Source organism: Triticum dicoccoides, chromosome 4A, assembly GCF_002162155.2.
Source record: "Triticum dicoccoides isolate Atlit2015 ecotype Zavitan chromosome 4A, WEW_v2.0, whole genome shotgun sequence".
Taxonomy (NCBI): Eukaryota; Viridiplantae; Streptophyta; class Magnoliopsida; order Poales; family Poaceae; genus Triticum; species Triticum dicoccoides.
In genome coordinates this window covers 3,997,154-4,013,069 of record NC_041386.1, presented here as the reverse complement: position 1 = coordinate 4,013,069, position 15,916 = coordinate 3,997,154, and the positions used below count along the sequence as shown (strand labels likewise).

General features: G+C 44.8%; 1 protein-coding gene across 1 annotated transcript; it reads right to left on the bottom strand.

Annotated features, from left to right (window-relative positions):
* Window positions 1–3,586: 3,586 nt before the first annotated feature.
* Window positions 3,587–4,865, bottom strand: LOC119284519 (ethylene-responsive transcription factor TINY-like). The gene has a single exon (XM_037563637.1). It carries the CDS (start codon window positions 4,709–4,711, stop codon window positions 3,821–3,823), a length of 891 nt encoding a protein of 296 aa, XP_037419534.1. The 5' UTR covers window positions 4,712–4,865; the 3' UTR covers window positions 3,587–3,820.
* Window positions 4,866–15,916: the final 11,051 nt, after the last annotated feature.

Here is a 15,916-nt window from a genome sequence, read left to right as displayed (position 1 = left end):
GGGGGGATTCACTCGAAAACCACCCAGCGTGAACCCCACGACAGCCAGACCCTCTATTAGGCCTCTCGGCCCAACACCTTTCAGTTTTACATAGACAAAAAAATTAAAGAGTAAAAAAAGGTTTGGCATGATGTAGATAAAATATACAATATTAAAAATTTGTCTATATATTGATTTATTTTTGCCCGTTTTTAGGATCTAGGTTTTTTTTAATCTTCTTAAAAACACAAACAAAAATTGCCATGATATATAGCAGAGAAATGACGATTGCTAAAGTAAAAAAAATAGTCGCATGGCAAAATTGAAGGTGCTACCTACAATTTAAATTGAAAATGCCAAAGTATAAAATTTTAAATTGCCGTTCTACATATAACAAAAATTTCATGGTCTAACTGATAAAATCACCATGGTCTAATTAATAAAACTGCTATGGTCTAACTGGAAAATTTTACATGATCAAATTGAAAAAAATTGTCACCATCTAATGAAAAAATTGCCATGGTGTAAATAGTAAAATTGCCATGCTACCAACACAAACTACCATCGACTAAATAATAAAATTAACATGATATCTACAAAACAACTACCATGGTGTATTTAATAAAACCTCGTCATGGGCTTATTAAAAAAATGCCCTGGTCCAAGTAAATGAAATTTTCATGCTACCTATAATAAAATTGCACACGGCAAGTTTGCAAAAAAAAACTCGTCTAAAAATTATGTCAAAATTAAAAAAAAGTGTTCTCTAAAAGAAGCAACTTTTGGAACTTGCAAGTACACATGGCAAAATTTAGGGAGTTTTGCTCTTTCAATGGCAGATTTTTTGGGGATTTTGGATTTTTCTTTGTCCTAATTTTTTGAAATGAAAAATCAAATTCAGGTCATTTTAGCTTCAAAGTATATATAGAAAGTGTTACCACATGTTTTCACAAAACCGCTTCTAGTCCAAAGTGGTAAGCGCCTGTCATTCCTTCAGGAGGCCGGGAGTTCTAGCACCCTGCCCCGGCGCACCTCTGATATATTTTGTGTGGAAGGAAAAAAAGGGGGGCATTCGCCAGGAAGCTAGTTAGAGCAATTAATTCGGAAAACCTTACGTGGCACCAGTCTTGCACTGTGATTTGTGCTAGGAGATTGAATGGTAACTGATGCGTTCGCTGCGAATGACTAGAAATCCAATGTTTGCCGGATAGCATTTTTGTCCTTTTTAGCAGGTTGAATGTTATCCATCTCCATTAATTAGTTTCCAATTAACCACTGATGACATGACAAACTTCAATACATCTAAAGCCAACCGCACTAAAACAGATCGGTACAAACGGGCCCAAGCTCAGTCTCTCCAACGACACAATGAGGGTAACAAAAAACATGTCAGCCACACCCACACAAACTAATACGAGGACCAATTTGTTGCAATTTTTTCTTGGCTTCTGCTTCATAACAGTATTTGGAACATTGGTCATCTTTAGTGTGGGCGCTGGCTGATTAATGTGGTTTGCCTCTTCTGCTCACACGCCCCGGAATCTGTCCAACACATATCTCTTTCCCGTCGGTTGGTATTCTTTGCGTGTGTGATCTACTACTAAAGCATGAATTGGTTGTGTCATGTGTCCAGCCTCATCTTTGGATCGCAATACCTTTGGTTCATGACCGGTGGACCTGGATGATCAGCAACCTAGTACTCGATCGTATGGCCATGGCCTCCATTCTTATGCTCATTACTTCAGAACGTCGGAAGGAGCTAGGACTTTAAAAAGCAAATGTATGTCATGGACTGGCCTCATCTTGGCAACCATTTATACATCGAGTATTTTGTTTATGCCCTTATCTTTTGGGGGTAGGCTGAGGCCAAAAACCTTTGGTTCTTGCATCTTAAAACTCTCCTTGCTCAATTAATCAGAAGGCAAACATTTTGCCTTCGCTAAAAAAACATGGAAACTCGCTCTGCAGAACTAGATGTCCTTCTACCACCATGGGAGAGAAAAAGTCGTGAGTCTTGTGAGAGGAGCACACCTAACACAATCCCATCGAGGTGAAAAAGTATCCACTCCACAAGACCTCGTGTCAATTATGACACACGGCTGATCAACATCGAGGAAAACCTCATCGCCGCACAACAGGTGAACACCCTCATTGCTACCCAAGTTCTAGGGCGGGCTGCTCCACTGCACCCTATGCAGTCCACTGACACTACCTTTGAGACCTCAATCAGAACATACCACCACTCACTCTTGAGCTACAATGGTGCACAACCTCGAGCAATATAATTAAAACTATATTGTAGTGTAGAAGTTGAAGGGTTGGTTCTTTCGGGGCTTATGGGTGGCTGGATACAAGTAACTCATGCATAGTCAAAAAGGTTATACCATGATTCGAGTTATTTAAAAGAGCAACTAGAAAGTATTTTCAAGGGTATCTAGTGTACTAGATGAGTGATTATTATTTTTAATGTTAAGGAAAAGCCTGTTTTGTTTTTTACAACATTGAAATAGCATACATCTACCATGTTTTAAATTTTTTACTTCAACATGATATGCATAGCGAGATGATTCAAATCGATTGATAGATGGCATGATATGTACTATATCGGAAAATTATCTGAATCATACTGACATGACTATTCAATGCATATTTGAAATATATGATATTCACCGAGTTTGTCGTCTGATAGACACCTCTAATTATTTTTCTAGATGTCAGTTGAATCATGTACATGCTGCCATGTGGGTGAGACGGGGACACCGCATCGGCTGCGGTGTCACCAGCGAGCCGAGCCAAAATAAGGCCGGAGATGGGGACATCGTAACTCCCCATATGGTTGTCGGCAGAGGAGGGTAAGGAGGTTGACGGGTTTCAGTGCAAAGGTTTACCAGAGCCGGAGAAGAGGACATGGGTTAGAGGGGTGACTAGGGGCAAGGGCGAATCAGCAAAAGGCGATGCACGACCGCGTGATGCCAGTCACAAGTGGCGGTGACTGGTGCTTCGCTCGGCGTCAGAGAGGTTTCGTCGGAGGCGAGAGGAGGAAGACGAATGTGAAGAAGAAGAAAAAGTGCGGAGCTGCTCGGATGGAGAAGAGAAAAGCGACTTAAACAGATTATTTTTCTTTCATCAGCCTATGAATTTAATTTCGATTTAAAATTTTGTGGAATGAATGTATAGTTTTTTTTGAGGGAATGAATGTATAATGATCTGTACTATGTTGATGTCAAGATTTTTTTTCAGCATTTCTAGATGCACATTTTGACTAGCTATGCACTAGCACGCCTCATGTATCTAGTGAATCATCCGAAATGTCCAAGATAAAACATCACATGGAATGGTGGAAACTAAGGGAAATGAACTTAGTGTGAAAATAAATATGCACTATTTAGTTTACGTATCAAGAGCAGACATTGTTGATATAAAAGTAGGAAGAAATGCACACAAGGAGTATCAAGTGCATACAAGGGATGCCATAATCACAAACGGGCATGTTCGTCTGCTATTTGCACGGAAACGGTTTTATTAGGATCTCAGTTGACTATTTAACTAAGTCTCAGTTAAGTGACACAACATATTAAAAAAATAAAAAAAATTATGGATCTTCATATAAGATCTTACTAATATAATATGGACTGAGACTCTCGGTTGACTGAGATTTAGCAATCCCAGAACAGCAAAGTTTTTACATCATCAACAGGGTGTTTTTTTATTTCTTTGATGAAAGAGATATCATCAACAAGGTGTGGGGGTATCCTCAAAAGAAAAACAAGGTGTGGGAGGGCGTCAAACACTTGCGAGTGTCCTATCCTATCTTGTTGTCTTTGATGATACTACAATACTGCTACTCTACTTGCACGCACGCGCTGTCCTCGGCGAGACAGTCATCGTCGCCAAAGCTCCAGAGCCCCAGCTGACTGCCGTCGATCTTCTCAGCATCGGCGCCGAACAGGCCATCCAGCCACTCGTACGAGCTGCTGTCCAAGAAACCGAGTTCGTCATCGAACATGAAAGGATCTAACAGTTGGTTGGCGGAGTTGTCGGACGCTGCCGGCAGAACCTCGTCGGCTTCGATCCGGGGCCGCTTCTTGGCGCTGCCCAGGTCGACGACGGACTGGCCGGACTCCACTTCAGCATGGACAGATTGCGCCGTGACCTCGTCGGACGCGGACATGCCCTGCCACGAGAAGTCCGGCAGGGCGCCGCTGGATTCGGAGCTTATCCCGCCGGCATCCGCTGCTCCGGCATCACCCTCTTCGTCGTCGTCGAGGTCAATAACAACGAACGGTGTCGGTTTCTCGGCTACGCGGCACTTGGGTGCGCTCGTGGACGAGGAGGGGAAGTTGAGCCTGGCGTTGGCGCCGCGGAAGCCGCGTGCGGCGTCGTCGTAGGCGTGCGCAGCGGCCTCGGCGGAGGGGAAGGTGCCGAGCCAGACCCGGACGCCCTTGACGGGGTCGCGGATCTCTGCCACCCATTTGCCCCAAGGCCTGCGCCGGACGCCTCTGTACTTTGCCGGCCTACCGCCGCCGCGCCTCGCTGCCGGCTGCCCGCGGGCGCCAAACTCGAAGCCCGCGCACTGGCGCACCTCCTCCTCCTCCTCGGGGTCCTCGTCGAAGCGCTTGAAAGCAACCTCGAAGTCGTCGACCCTCTGCCGCTTGGGCAAGAGGTGGACCGCCGTGACGCTCCTGGGCGGCGCGCTCGGCATGAGCTCGGCGAGGATGGCACCGCCGCACATCTTTGCTCACTTCTCGCTGTGTGTACGTGACTAAGGTATAGTACGTGCCTGCGTCCCTCTGCTTGTCGGTCGCTACCCTCTTTCTTACTTTGAGTGATGAACTCAGGGCAGGTTGATCAAGGTGGTGCGTGCTGTAGTGTTGCGTTTGGTCGTGGTCTCTGGGGGTAATATATAGACGGCGAGCCGCTTGGAGGGGCTGAGGGGGCGAAGTCTCCAAAATTCATGGCGGATAAGGACGGGCGGCGCGAAACGGCCATGAAGAGCCGATGCGTGCATCTAGTACAAGACGACAGCCCCACACTTGCGAGTGTCTTATCCTCTAGCTGCGGCCACCGGAGCGACGTCTCTTTCCCGAAACCCTGGCCTGCACAGGGTGCTAGTTTTGCCGTAAGACGGTATTGCCAAGTGGATGATTTAGTTAACCCACGATGCTTAAAGCTACTAAGGAGCATGTACTGCTTAAAAGTACTAAGTGCATGTACAGTGATTGGTAAAACAATCTTATCTTAAATTTTGCATGTAATTTAGAGATAACAATAAAAGCGTTCTATAATGAATTATCTTTTTGCCTTATATTTAATAACTAGCTATTTCTAAAAATATGGTGAGACATATTGTGCTATAATGTTATCTCTTAAATAAGAGAAGATACTTTTTTTTATGATTTCTCTCTCCTCCATCTCAGCGTTTAGCCTACGTGACACTCCTAAGATAGCACCGTTGTACATGTCTTAAGAGCATCTCTAGTGGCTTGTCTAAATTTGATGGTCTATATCTACATATACACAATGGAGTAAAAAGATTCTCTTTTAGGCAACCTAAGTTTTCCAGCGGATTGTCTATATACATGATGTCTATATTCTCTCTCATATACGTATTTTAATAGTACCTTATAGCAGCTACATTTTCTAAAAAATCTTATGTTGGTCATTTTTTAGTTATTCTCGTTTATTTATTTTCATCTGCAAGACATACAAAGGAGAAAATAAAACCAGCCGCGAAATTATTTTAGGTTCAGCACTAGCAACACCCTATATAATTTACGAGAAATAAACAATAGCAACAGGTTCAGCCCTGATGAGGCGGCGGTCCAGGCGCAACAGCCTCCGTGACCAGTGCCGGCGCGGCCGCCCCCCTGCCGACGTCCTCCAATTGCTCCGAGTTGGTGCATGGACGAGCTCATGAGCCAACATTTTTGGTTTGGAAATTGTGGCTTGGTTGTCCAAATGTGGACGACGGGTAGCTAGTTTGGACATTGTCTAAATTTTAAACAACGCAATAGACAAGCCACTAAAGACATTTTTTGACATGTGGTAGTCTAAATTTGGCATAGACTACCATTTGCACAAGCCACTAGATATCCTCTAAGCAAGCTTAATTCGTACTAGTATTGCCAAGTGGATGATTTAGTTAACTCACGATGCTTAAAACTACTAAAGGCATGTAAGTGATTGATAAGACAAATTTATCTTAAATTTTGCATGTAATTTAGAGGTAACAATAAAAGCGTTCTATAATGAATTATCTTTTAGCCTTATATTTAATAACTAGCTATTTTCTAAAAACACGATGAGACATATTGTGCTAAGAGGTCATCTCTTAAATAAAAAAAGACAAATATTTTCTTATGCTTTCTCTCCCTTCCACCTCAGCATTTAGCCTATGTTACACTTCTAAAATAGCACCGTTGTACATGCCCTAAGCAAGCTTAATTCATACTGGTACGTACTACCAAAGGATGGCTAATGACAACTACTCTTCCTAATGACAACTTCATTTAGTTGAAAAGAAATTCCATATGTTTTGAGATGGGTCTGGGTCACTCTGGCAACGAAAATCCTACACCTACCAAGGCCTACGTACGTTTACAGATGCCTTCAAACTAATCTAAACATCCCCTATTTTCAGGAGGGGTGTGCCTTCACCCTCCCTCTTAATCCAATCAATTGCCAAGTCAGACCAGCCCGTTAGCTTCTTCAGGGCTGAGCATTACTTTGTTTGGTTACAAACCCTGCAAGTGAAACCGGCAAAAACATTCAAACACAATCGGGCACACATCATTCATTTGCACAAACATTTTACTTTTCATAACAGAGAGTCATTTAAGTGGTGGTTCAAAGTCACCATGTATATTTACACACTTCACAACTACTTCCTCCGTTCCAAATATAAGTCTTTTTAGAGATTTCTCTAAGGACTACATACAGAGCAAAATGAATGAGTCTACACTCTAAAGTGTGTCCATATACATTCGAATGTAGTCCTAAATGAAATCTCTAAAAAGACTTACATTTAGGATCGGAGGGAGTATGTCGTTGTGCCAAGTAGTATACCCGTCCCGCGGGAGCTCCTATTCGACGCCAATTGCAGCAAACAGTCGGCCTCACGCATAGGAGCGTCCCCGACTGGGCCGGCCCATATACAGAGGGGAAATTCGCAAAAAAAAATCACGGTTGCTAGGTTCGAATTCGCAAAGTCACAGTAACTAATACAGCTGCTAGCAATTATGCCTTATGGCCGATGGCGAAAGAAGATGGCGTGAATAGTTTTACTATAACGCGATATTCACTCTAGCGTCCTATTTACTGAAGCGTACAGATTATTCAATTGTTTTTAGCCACTTTAAAAAACAAGAACAAAATTTTAAAAAATGTGAACAAAATTTGAAATTTTTAAATAGTTTTCTAATTACAGGAACAAAATTTAAAATTTTGTCCAATTTTGAAAAAAAAACTAACATTGTTTGTAAAAGAAGATTTTTTTTGTTAAAATTCGCATATTTTTGAAAAATTTCAAACATGGGGACAATTTTTAAAGTTTTGAAGAAATTGATAAAAATGCAAAAAAAAATAATTCCTAAAGATTTTCGAAACATAAACATTTTTCTTAAGTTGTGAACAAAATTTCAAAATGAAAACTTTTTTGCAATTCCAGGATAATTTTTGAAATACAAACAGTTTAATGAAAATCATGAACAAATTATAAAAATGAGAACATTTTCTGAAATCCCGGAACATTTTATGAAATTGTGAACAAATTTTTAAACACAAATATGTTATGAAATCATGAACAGATTTGAAACAGAAATATTGTATGAAATCATGAAGAAATTTGAAACAGAATTTTTTTATGAAATCGTGCATAAATTTTGAAAACAAGAATATTTTTTGAAATCTCTAGACATTTTTTAAAACACAAACATTTTTTTAAATGATGGACAAAATTTTAAAACATGAACAATTTCTGAAACATGATTTTTTAAAAAAATTATGAACACATTTTGAAAGCAAGAACATTTTTTGCAATTCCTGAACATTCTTTGAAATACGAATATTTTTTTAAAATTGTGAATACAATTCTGAACATGAGAACATTTTTTAAAATTTGGAACAAAATTTGAAAATTTCAAACTAAAGAAAAATTAAAGTAAAAAATAACAAAGAAAGAAAATAATAAAGAAGAAAAAATAAAAGAAAAAGAAATAGCCATAGAAAAAAGAAAAGGAAAATAGAAAAACCGCTCTATGAATCTTCTAGAAGGTTCCCAAAACCAATAAAAACCGTTGGGAACCTCTAGAAGATTCACAAAACCGAAATCTTCTACCTACTAGAAATGGGCCGGCCCAATCTCTCGCTCGGTCACCTCGTCTCTGCAATTGCTGGAGAGTTTGACGCAAAATGCGCCAAATAGAGAATTCCCCGTCTCGCCTCTTCATTTCCTGTCTCGTACATCTTCTTGTAAGTTTGTTGTTTGAAAGAACTTCTATTTTTTCTGAAAAGGAGAATTACTCTGGCCCCTGCATCAATCGATGTGCATAATCATCTTTATTATTATTTAATAGAGTCTGACAACACGAATACATTGATCAAGCCGAAGCCTCCTATCCAGCAGACAAAGTCACAATACCTATATTCTTGATATCGTGCCCGAACCGCATGAATGCACACTATCTAATCTAATGGCCTCACGTAGCTGTCCCGCATCGTGCCGAGAGCACCACCCTGTTTGATCGACCCGCAGGGCGCACCGCATGCACACGCTCTGGATCTACCGCCGCCATCTTTCGTCGTTCCATCTTCAGGAGCGATCAACACATACACCTTGCGAGGCTTTACTGCTTCTGTCGATGCCATCACAACGTCACACAGTGCCATCCTCCTGTATATATCCATCCACACTCGCCGCCGCCGAAACTCCATTGGGCCACACCGCTGAGACCTGCCATCGGCCTTGTAGTAGATGTAACACCGCTCTTCCTCTTGTCCACGTAGCCAACCGTTGCTCCAAAACGATGCCTTCATGAAGGAGAACGACATTGAGGACGCTGTCATCGTCCAATCCAGGAGACACAGTTCTAGGGTTTCCCCCAGAGCACCCCGAGCGTGGTGCCACAACCTAGCACGATGATGCCTCAAGAAGGAAACGATGTCACAAACGCCACCATCGTCCTCCATGACCGCAGTCAGCGCGATTTTCATCGGATGTCGCGTCACCCTGATCTCGCAGTTGGCTGAATCCATGCGGAGCCTCGCCGTGAAGACGAATGTCGCCGCCGGTACTCCGATTGGTAGCCTCCAGCCGACCCTTACCGATCCCTCCACGCGTCGTCGGCTGTTCATGGCCACACTGCGACGGATCTGAACGGGACTGCAGATTCGCAGCCACCATCGCCAGCGATCTCCAAGCCAAGCAGCCCACCATAGGGCAGCCACTCCATCGTCCATGGAGCTCCGGTGGCCATCGCATAGTAGGGGCGCCACCCTAAGAGCAACTCCAATGGGGCGACCCATTTCGTCGGCCGCCGTCCGTTTGGGTCGGCGCGGACAAAAAAGCCGGCCCAACGCGCCGACCCAAACGGACGCGCGTCCGCTTTCGTCCGTCTGCCGACCCATTCCCGGTCCATTTTTTAGCCTGATTTGCGTCGGCGCGGACACAAAACGGACGCGCGCGCGCTCGCCCTCTTTCCTCACCGGACCCGCTGGTCGGTGGCACATTGGATTCACACCCTCGCCCGCCTGCTACGTCACCGACACCGCCGGCCATTTTTTCAGATAAAAATGGATACATATATAGTTCTAGCGTACACAGATAAAAGAAAAGACCACTAGTCGTCGCTTTCTGACTCCGACACCGGAGGCGTCAGCATAAGCCTCGTCTTTAAAGTCCCAACCCGCCGTTCTCGTAGCTTCAGTTTCAATTGAACTGCCTGCTTCCGCGAACACTTGTCCTTCCGATAGGCGGCTTGCTCCCTCCTCCTCGCGTCCCTCTCCAACCTCCTTTGCTTGTAGAACCGGCGCTCGTCGACGATGTCCTGCGGGAAGCCTCCGCGCCACACCACCAAGGCTTCGACGTCCTTCTCCGCGATGGCGAAGCGACGCTGCCGCCTCAGGTGGACACGACGATCCTCGTCGGTGAAAAGCCATGGAAGAGGCGCCAGATCCTGCGCCCGCTGACTCGACACGTTGGGAAAATTCATATCCCGACGAGGCCTCAGGAGGCGCCACGCCGCCGCGTCGTGCGCGCGGGCCGCCTCCTCTGCGGTGTCGAAGGTGCCGAGGATGAGACGTTTCTCACGAAACCAGATCTCGGAGGAGAAGGCGCCGAAGCGGCGCTCGCGGACTCCGCAAAAATCCGAAGCGCCCAGGCGGCGGATCGACATGGTGGCGCAGAGACGGCGAGAGTGGGCGGTGGACAGAGTATGGAAGGAGCGTCTTCTTTATAACAAGCGCCGGCCGTGGCGCACGCGCGAACCTTTGCCGCGCGCTGGAGCGTCAAAACCAGCGCGCTAGGCCGCTTTCCCCCGCGCGTGCGAACCTTTCCTGCGCGCTGGAGCGCCAAAACCAAGGCGACGACATGATCTAAAACACGCGCGTTCATGAAATGGATCGGCCCGTTGGGCGCACTACCGACCCAAAATTAAAAGAGGGCAGACAACGGACGGCCGGCCGATTCAAACGGACAAAAGACGAACAAAAAGGCCATTCGTTTGGGTCGGCCCGTTGGAATTGCTCTAACTGCCGCCTCAGTTCTCCCACAAGAGGCACCCTTGCCACCTCACAAGGGATATCGTCGCGTCCACCCGTCCTGAAGCCTTTGGCGCCAGGCCCGCTGCCACCGCGGCCCTCGCCGGCGGCAGGAGCAGGCAAGATCGAGGGCTGGCGGCGCTAGGGTTTGAGGGCCCGGGGCTGTCCATGGTGGATAAGGACGTGACACGACCATGAAGAGCCGATGCGTTGCACCGGTGCCAAGACGACGGTCCCACACTTGTGAGTGCCCTAGTCCTATCCTGTAGTTGTGGCCACCGGCGCAACTTCCCTTTCCCGGTTCCATGCTTCGAACCTTCCAAGGCGATACCTGAACCCTGGGCTTGCACGGCGTGGAGGTTTCGCCGTAAGATGTATTGGCAACTGGACGATTTAGTTAACCAGCGGTGCTTAAAACCACTAGATTTTACTAATCCGTAGAACCACCAAAGGACGGTTAGCGACAGCTACTCTGCACGTCTACATGCTTGGAAAATTGCCAGGCTTAAACAATTCGTATAGGCACAATGGACTTGGCCCCGATCCTTTATCCGACCATATAATTTAACAAAGTCCCATGCGTCTCAGGTCATCATGCTAGCTACCTAATGGGGCTCGTATGTACGTACGTCCCTAGCGCATAGAAGAATACTTACTACTATAATTAGTCATGATCCACCAGCTAATCACCCTAGTAGTACCTATAAATTACAATGGACGCTAGTGCTAACCAGCTTTTGTCCGTTGATCACATAGGATAAGCCTCTTGACGGTCGACGGTGCCTACCAGGCGATACAAAACCACGGCTTTTTTTTTTGAACAGACAAAACCACGGCTGGGAGAGCGGTATTGGTGTTGCAGAGACGACGTGGCGCGCAATCTAGGGAGCAGCTCAGCAGAAAAATTATGAAGCAGACAATCGTCCGCATATTCCTATGCTAGGGTTGATTTTTCGGTCATCACTATCTAAATCTAAAGTATACTAATTGCAGAGTTTAGCGGGACAAGTAAGCAGACAACCCAGTGAACCCCAACTGGCAATTACTTGATCTTTCCGTCCACATTTTGTTTATTGGGTGACATGGCATTGCCGAGCCAAATTACACTATCCCCTCCATTCCGAATTAATTGACACAATCTATACTACGCAAGTCCTATGCAAGTCCGAGTAATAGAGTCTAGATGTTGCGTCAATTAATTTGAATCGGAGAGAGTACTACTTCTTCTTCTTATATTTTCTTCTTCTTTTAATAACCCAACGCAAGAAAAAAAATCCCGTAATTTCATTTCGTTAGTATTTTTAGGACACAAACTTATGTTTCTTTCGGGGAAAAAAAGATGACCCCGCCTCTATATGGAGGGATGCATACAATCATTTTATTAATTATTCATCAATTTTATGAAATAATACAGTCTGAAACCATCATCTAGGCAACATCTCTCGCTATTCTTATCAACTTGATTCTAATGCTGCCGCAATCCGACGCGAGAGAAATCCTCTTGAGTCTCCAAGTATGCGAACACTGCTTTCCGCTTTATTAGTCGGCAGTCGCTGTTAGGGTTGGAACGAACCAGAGGATCGACGTGCGGAATTATAATATGAGTAACTCAGCTTTGCATCATGCAAGCATGTTCCCTACGATGCCATTATTGTGACAAAATCCTTGTTTGTTTGAGGCGTCGTCGTCAGGCGTGATGCAACTTGCTTGCTGATGAGATGCTTCTGGCTTCTTCCGCGCTCCATCGAACAAGTTCACAGCATCCCCCGACGGCTTCCTAAAAGCTGGACAATATTATAGTACAGATCCTGCCATTCAGAAATGGCTTTTGCTCAATGCGCGTGTGTGTGGCCCTGCAAGGCCGGCAAGCGTACGTGTTCGGTCTTATCCTTGCTCTTTTCCTCCATGAATCTTGTGAACAATACTATATATGTCGCCGTTTCCAAGGTCTTGACTTTGCAAACCATAAGAAATGTCAGCTTTTTATTTCAAATCGCAAACCCTCTCTCGGAGCCCTTTTCTCCCACTTAGTCCTTCTCCTTCCATGGAACAGTGCTTGGGTGCCTTAAGGCATCTGCCTTTATGCCTATGACATATGGGGCCAACAGGTGGCTGACCCACATGTCAGGGACCTAAAGCCATGTGTCTTTACGGCACTGAAGCTGCTTCCCTTCCATGTATATGCACCCACCAAGAAAGCCGTCGGAGCTCTGCTGCTCTATCTAGGCGCGTTGTACTTCGTTATCGTTGCACTTTCAGAACGGACACCAATCCCGGCAAGTGTTCCGTCAGCCAAAAGCCATTGGGATTTTTTTTTAAAAAATCTCCTTGTTTAAACATAAAGCGAGCACGATTGCAGGGTACTCGGTGAGGGATGATTCATTATTGTGCAACGCGTGTTTGGCCACAAGTGCGGAGTTTGTAGACATGAAGCAAAAGGACACGGTATTTTGATAACATATGCATTCTTGATTTCATGAGCACAAGCAATACGCGCCACATAATTTGGAGGGATCCATGATCGCAATGTGAAGTCGCTATTCCATCAATGGTACACCATTTCAAACGCCGTCATGAAGTATTGTAGTGCGATTGCACAGTGGAAAGAAGGTGGCCACCGGGCGTGTCAATCATGGAGACAGTAAGTTTTGCTTCCTGTTGCTCTATGTGTTGGTCAGTTTATTAATCAAATCAATGTTGTAACTTGATGATCATATCTTTGTATAGTCTGGACGTGCTACCACGCTGTACCAAAAGACGGAGGGCAAGCCCTTCACAGTGATGCACTGTTGGGTAAAGCTGAAGAGACACAACATAGGGGTGAACAACGTGCGTCCCTGAAGAATTTCAAGCTCGAGGAGATAAAGCTTGATATGAAGGCCGTTTTCGAGGAGTATGGTTGAATTTGGGATCGGTGTATTTTGAAAAGAGGCGGACATTTGGTGCATTGGGTTCGATGGCCGCCCCCTCCCCTCCCCCTCCACTATCTGTAGTGGCAACTCTAATGCGGTTCACCAAACCAGGCACACCAAATGTCCAACATGTTCGCGGAAAATGGACATGGTATCAATCATCCCATCATAGTCATAAAATTCGGATACCGAGCTATTACTGATAGTGGGCTAGACAGACCGAGAGGAAAAGGAGGTGAGAGGGACAAATGGGATGCGGGAGATGTGGTCCAACTATTAGTGGGCCACACGGACGTCCGAACTTCCAAACCTCCCAGCTTGGTGTTGGTTTGGTGGATTTCAGGCGTCCTAATTGGTAAGGACAAATTTGGCAACTCACTTAGGGTGGCTTAAAGTGTCTGGAGCGTCCAGTGCGACATTCCGGACATTTCGAGTTGGAGTTGCCTTTATAAGTTTAGCTTATCATAGCATCTTCAACTGGATCCCACTAGTAGAAAACGGTGCTTTAATCCCGGTTCATAAGGGCCCCGGCACTAAAGGGTGGGGACTAAAGCACCCCCCCTTAGTCCCGGTTCAACATGAACCGCCACTAAAGGCCCACCACGTGGCATGAGCCCGCGCCATGGTATGGGGGGCCTTTAGTCCCGGTTGGTAACACCAACCGGGACTAAAGGTTTTTTATTTTATTTTTAGAATTTTTTTCCCAATTTTCAATATTTTGAATTATTTGATGATTTAGTCTCTAATCACCCCTGATAACTGCTCAAGTGTGGATCATCCATTCCAAATCGTCTAACTTTTCGGCCGGTCACTCATCCTCTCACTACTCCAGTCTGAGTACACTTAACTTCTGAGTTCCATTCCCCCTAGTTTCCAAGTCTACACTTGTTGTTTTCCTGACAATAGTAAGCTGTCAATCCTATTAACCCTCAGGAGTTTATCTTGAGCATGAAGTCACATGTTTCATCATTTGAGTTTGAAACTATTATTCTAAAAATAATAATTATTTAGTAACACTAATATTTCTTGAATAAATAGTTTGACCAGCTTTGACCAAAATTTAAAAAACTGAAATAATTATTTAGTAACACTAATATTCTTGAATAATTATTTAGTAACACTAATATTTCTTGAATAAGTAGTTTGACCAAAATTCAAAAAAAACTGAAATTTGAGCATAACTTTTTCCCCTTTTAGAATTTGAGGATTCTAAAAATATGCAAAACGGCCTACGGCCATCAAACTTGGATGCCGATTTTCGTGCTGAACATTTTGATATATTTTACGTTTTCTTACATTGTATGCAAAAGATATAGTCGTTTTACTTTTCATCACACTTTTTTGCAAAACATGTCCAAATTTAATTTTTTAAATTTTCCTAACTAGTAGACGTAGTAACATAACTACATCTCGAAGGATTTTAATTTTTGAAGTTTTTATCATTTTCTTTTGTTTTTTTCAAAACTGGAATGGCGATACACGCGCGGTGGGGGGTAGAGTTTAAAAATTGCCCTTTAGTCCCGGTTTGTGTCTCCATCCGGGACTAAAGGTTAAACCCCTTTAGTCCCGGTTTGTGTCACAAACCGGGATTAAAGGGGTTCGTGGGGCACCAGCCTAACGCTAGCCTGCCACCACCACTTTAGTATTGGTTCGTGGCACGAACCGGTACTAAAGGTTCAACACGAACCGGGACTAATGCATAACCGTTCGAATCGGGACTAATGGTACCATTAGTACCGGGCCAAAATCGAACCGGGACTAATGTGTCTCGCGTAAGGTCCTTTTTCTACTAGTGTCCCTACACCCTCATATGTCTTCCTGAATGGCAATCCCAAACATCGCGTAGACAAACAAATCACCCAACCAAACTCTCGTATCCAGTCCATGTGTTTGGAATGTTTGCTACCACACAAACATAGTTCGTATGCTGGCGTAGATTTGGAGTCACCCGGATCCATCCGCCACGTCAGATTCGACAAGTCGGACCAACCCCAAATTGATCAAATCCACCAAATCGATCTCTCTCTCTCTCCCGTATACGAACTCCCTTGTCCGCGTATGCGCCATCGCCCTCCTCCACCCTTGCTTTGTGTCTGCTCTATCGACATCCATCTCCATCATAGCCATCGAGACCCGCTCTAACGTCCACCGGCACCATGGACGATGGCTCGACAGAGTGTATGCGGGTCCCTACCATCATGAACAGGGCATGGACCATCGCCCAGAGGGAGTGGCATGCTCACAGGAAGACGGAGAAGGACGTTGTTGAG

Coding starts and splice junctions, on each gene's coding strand:
- LOC119284519 (XM_037563637.1), bottom strand. CDS start 4,711: ATGTGCGGCGGTGCCATCCTCGCCGAGCTCATGCCGAGCGCGCCGCCC.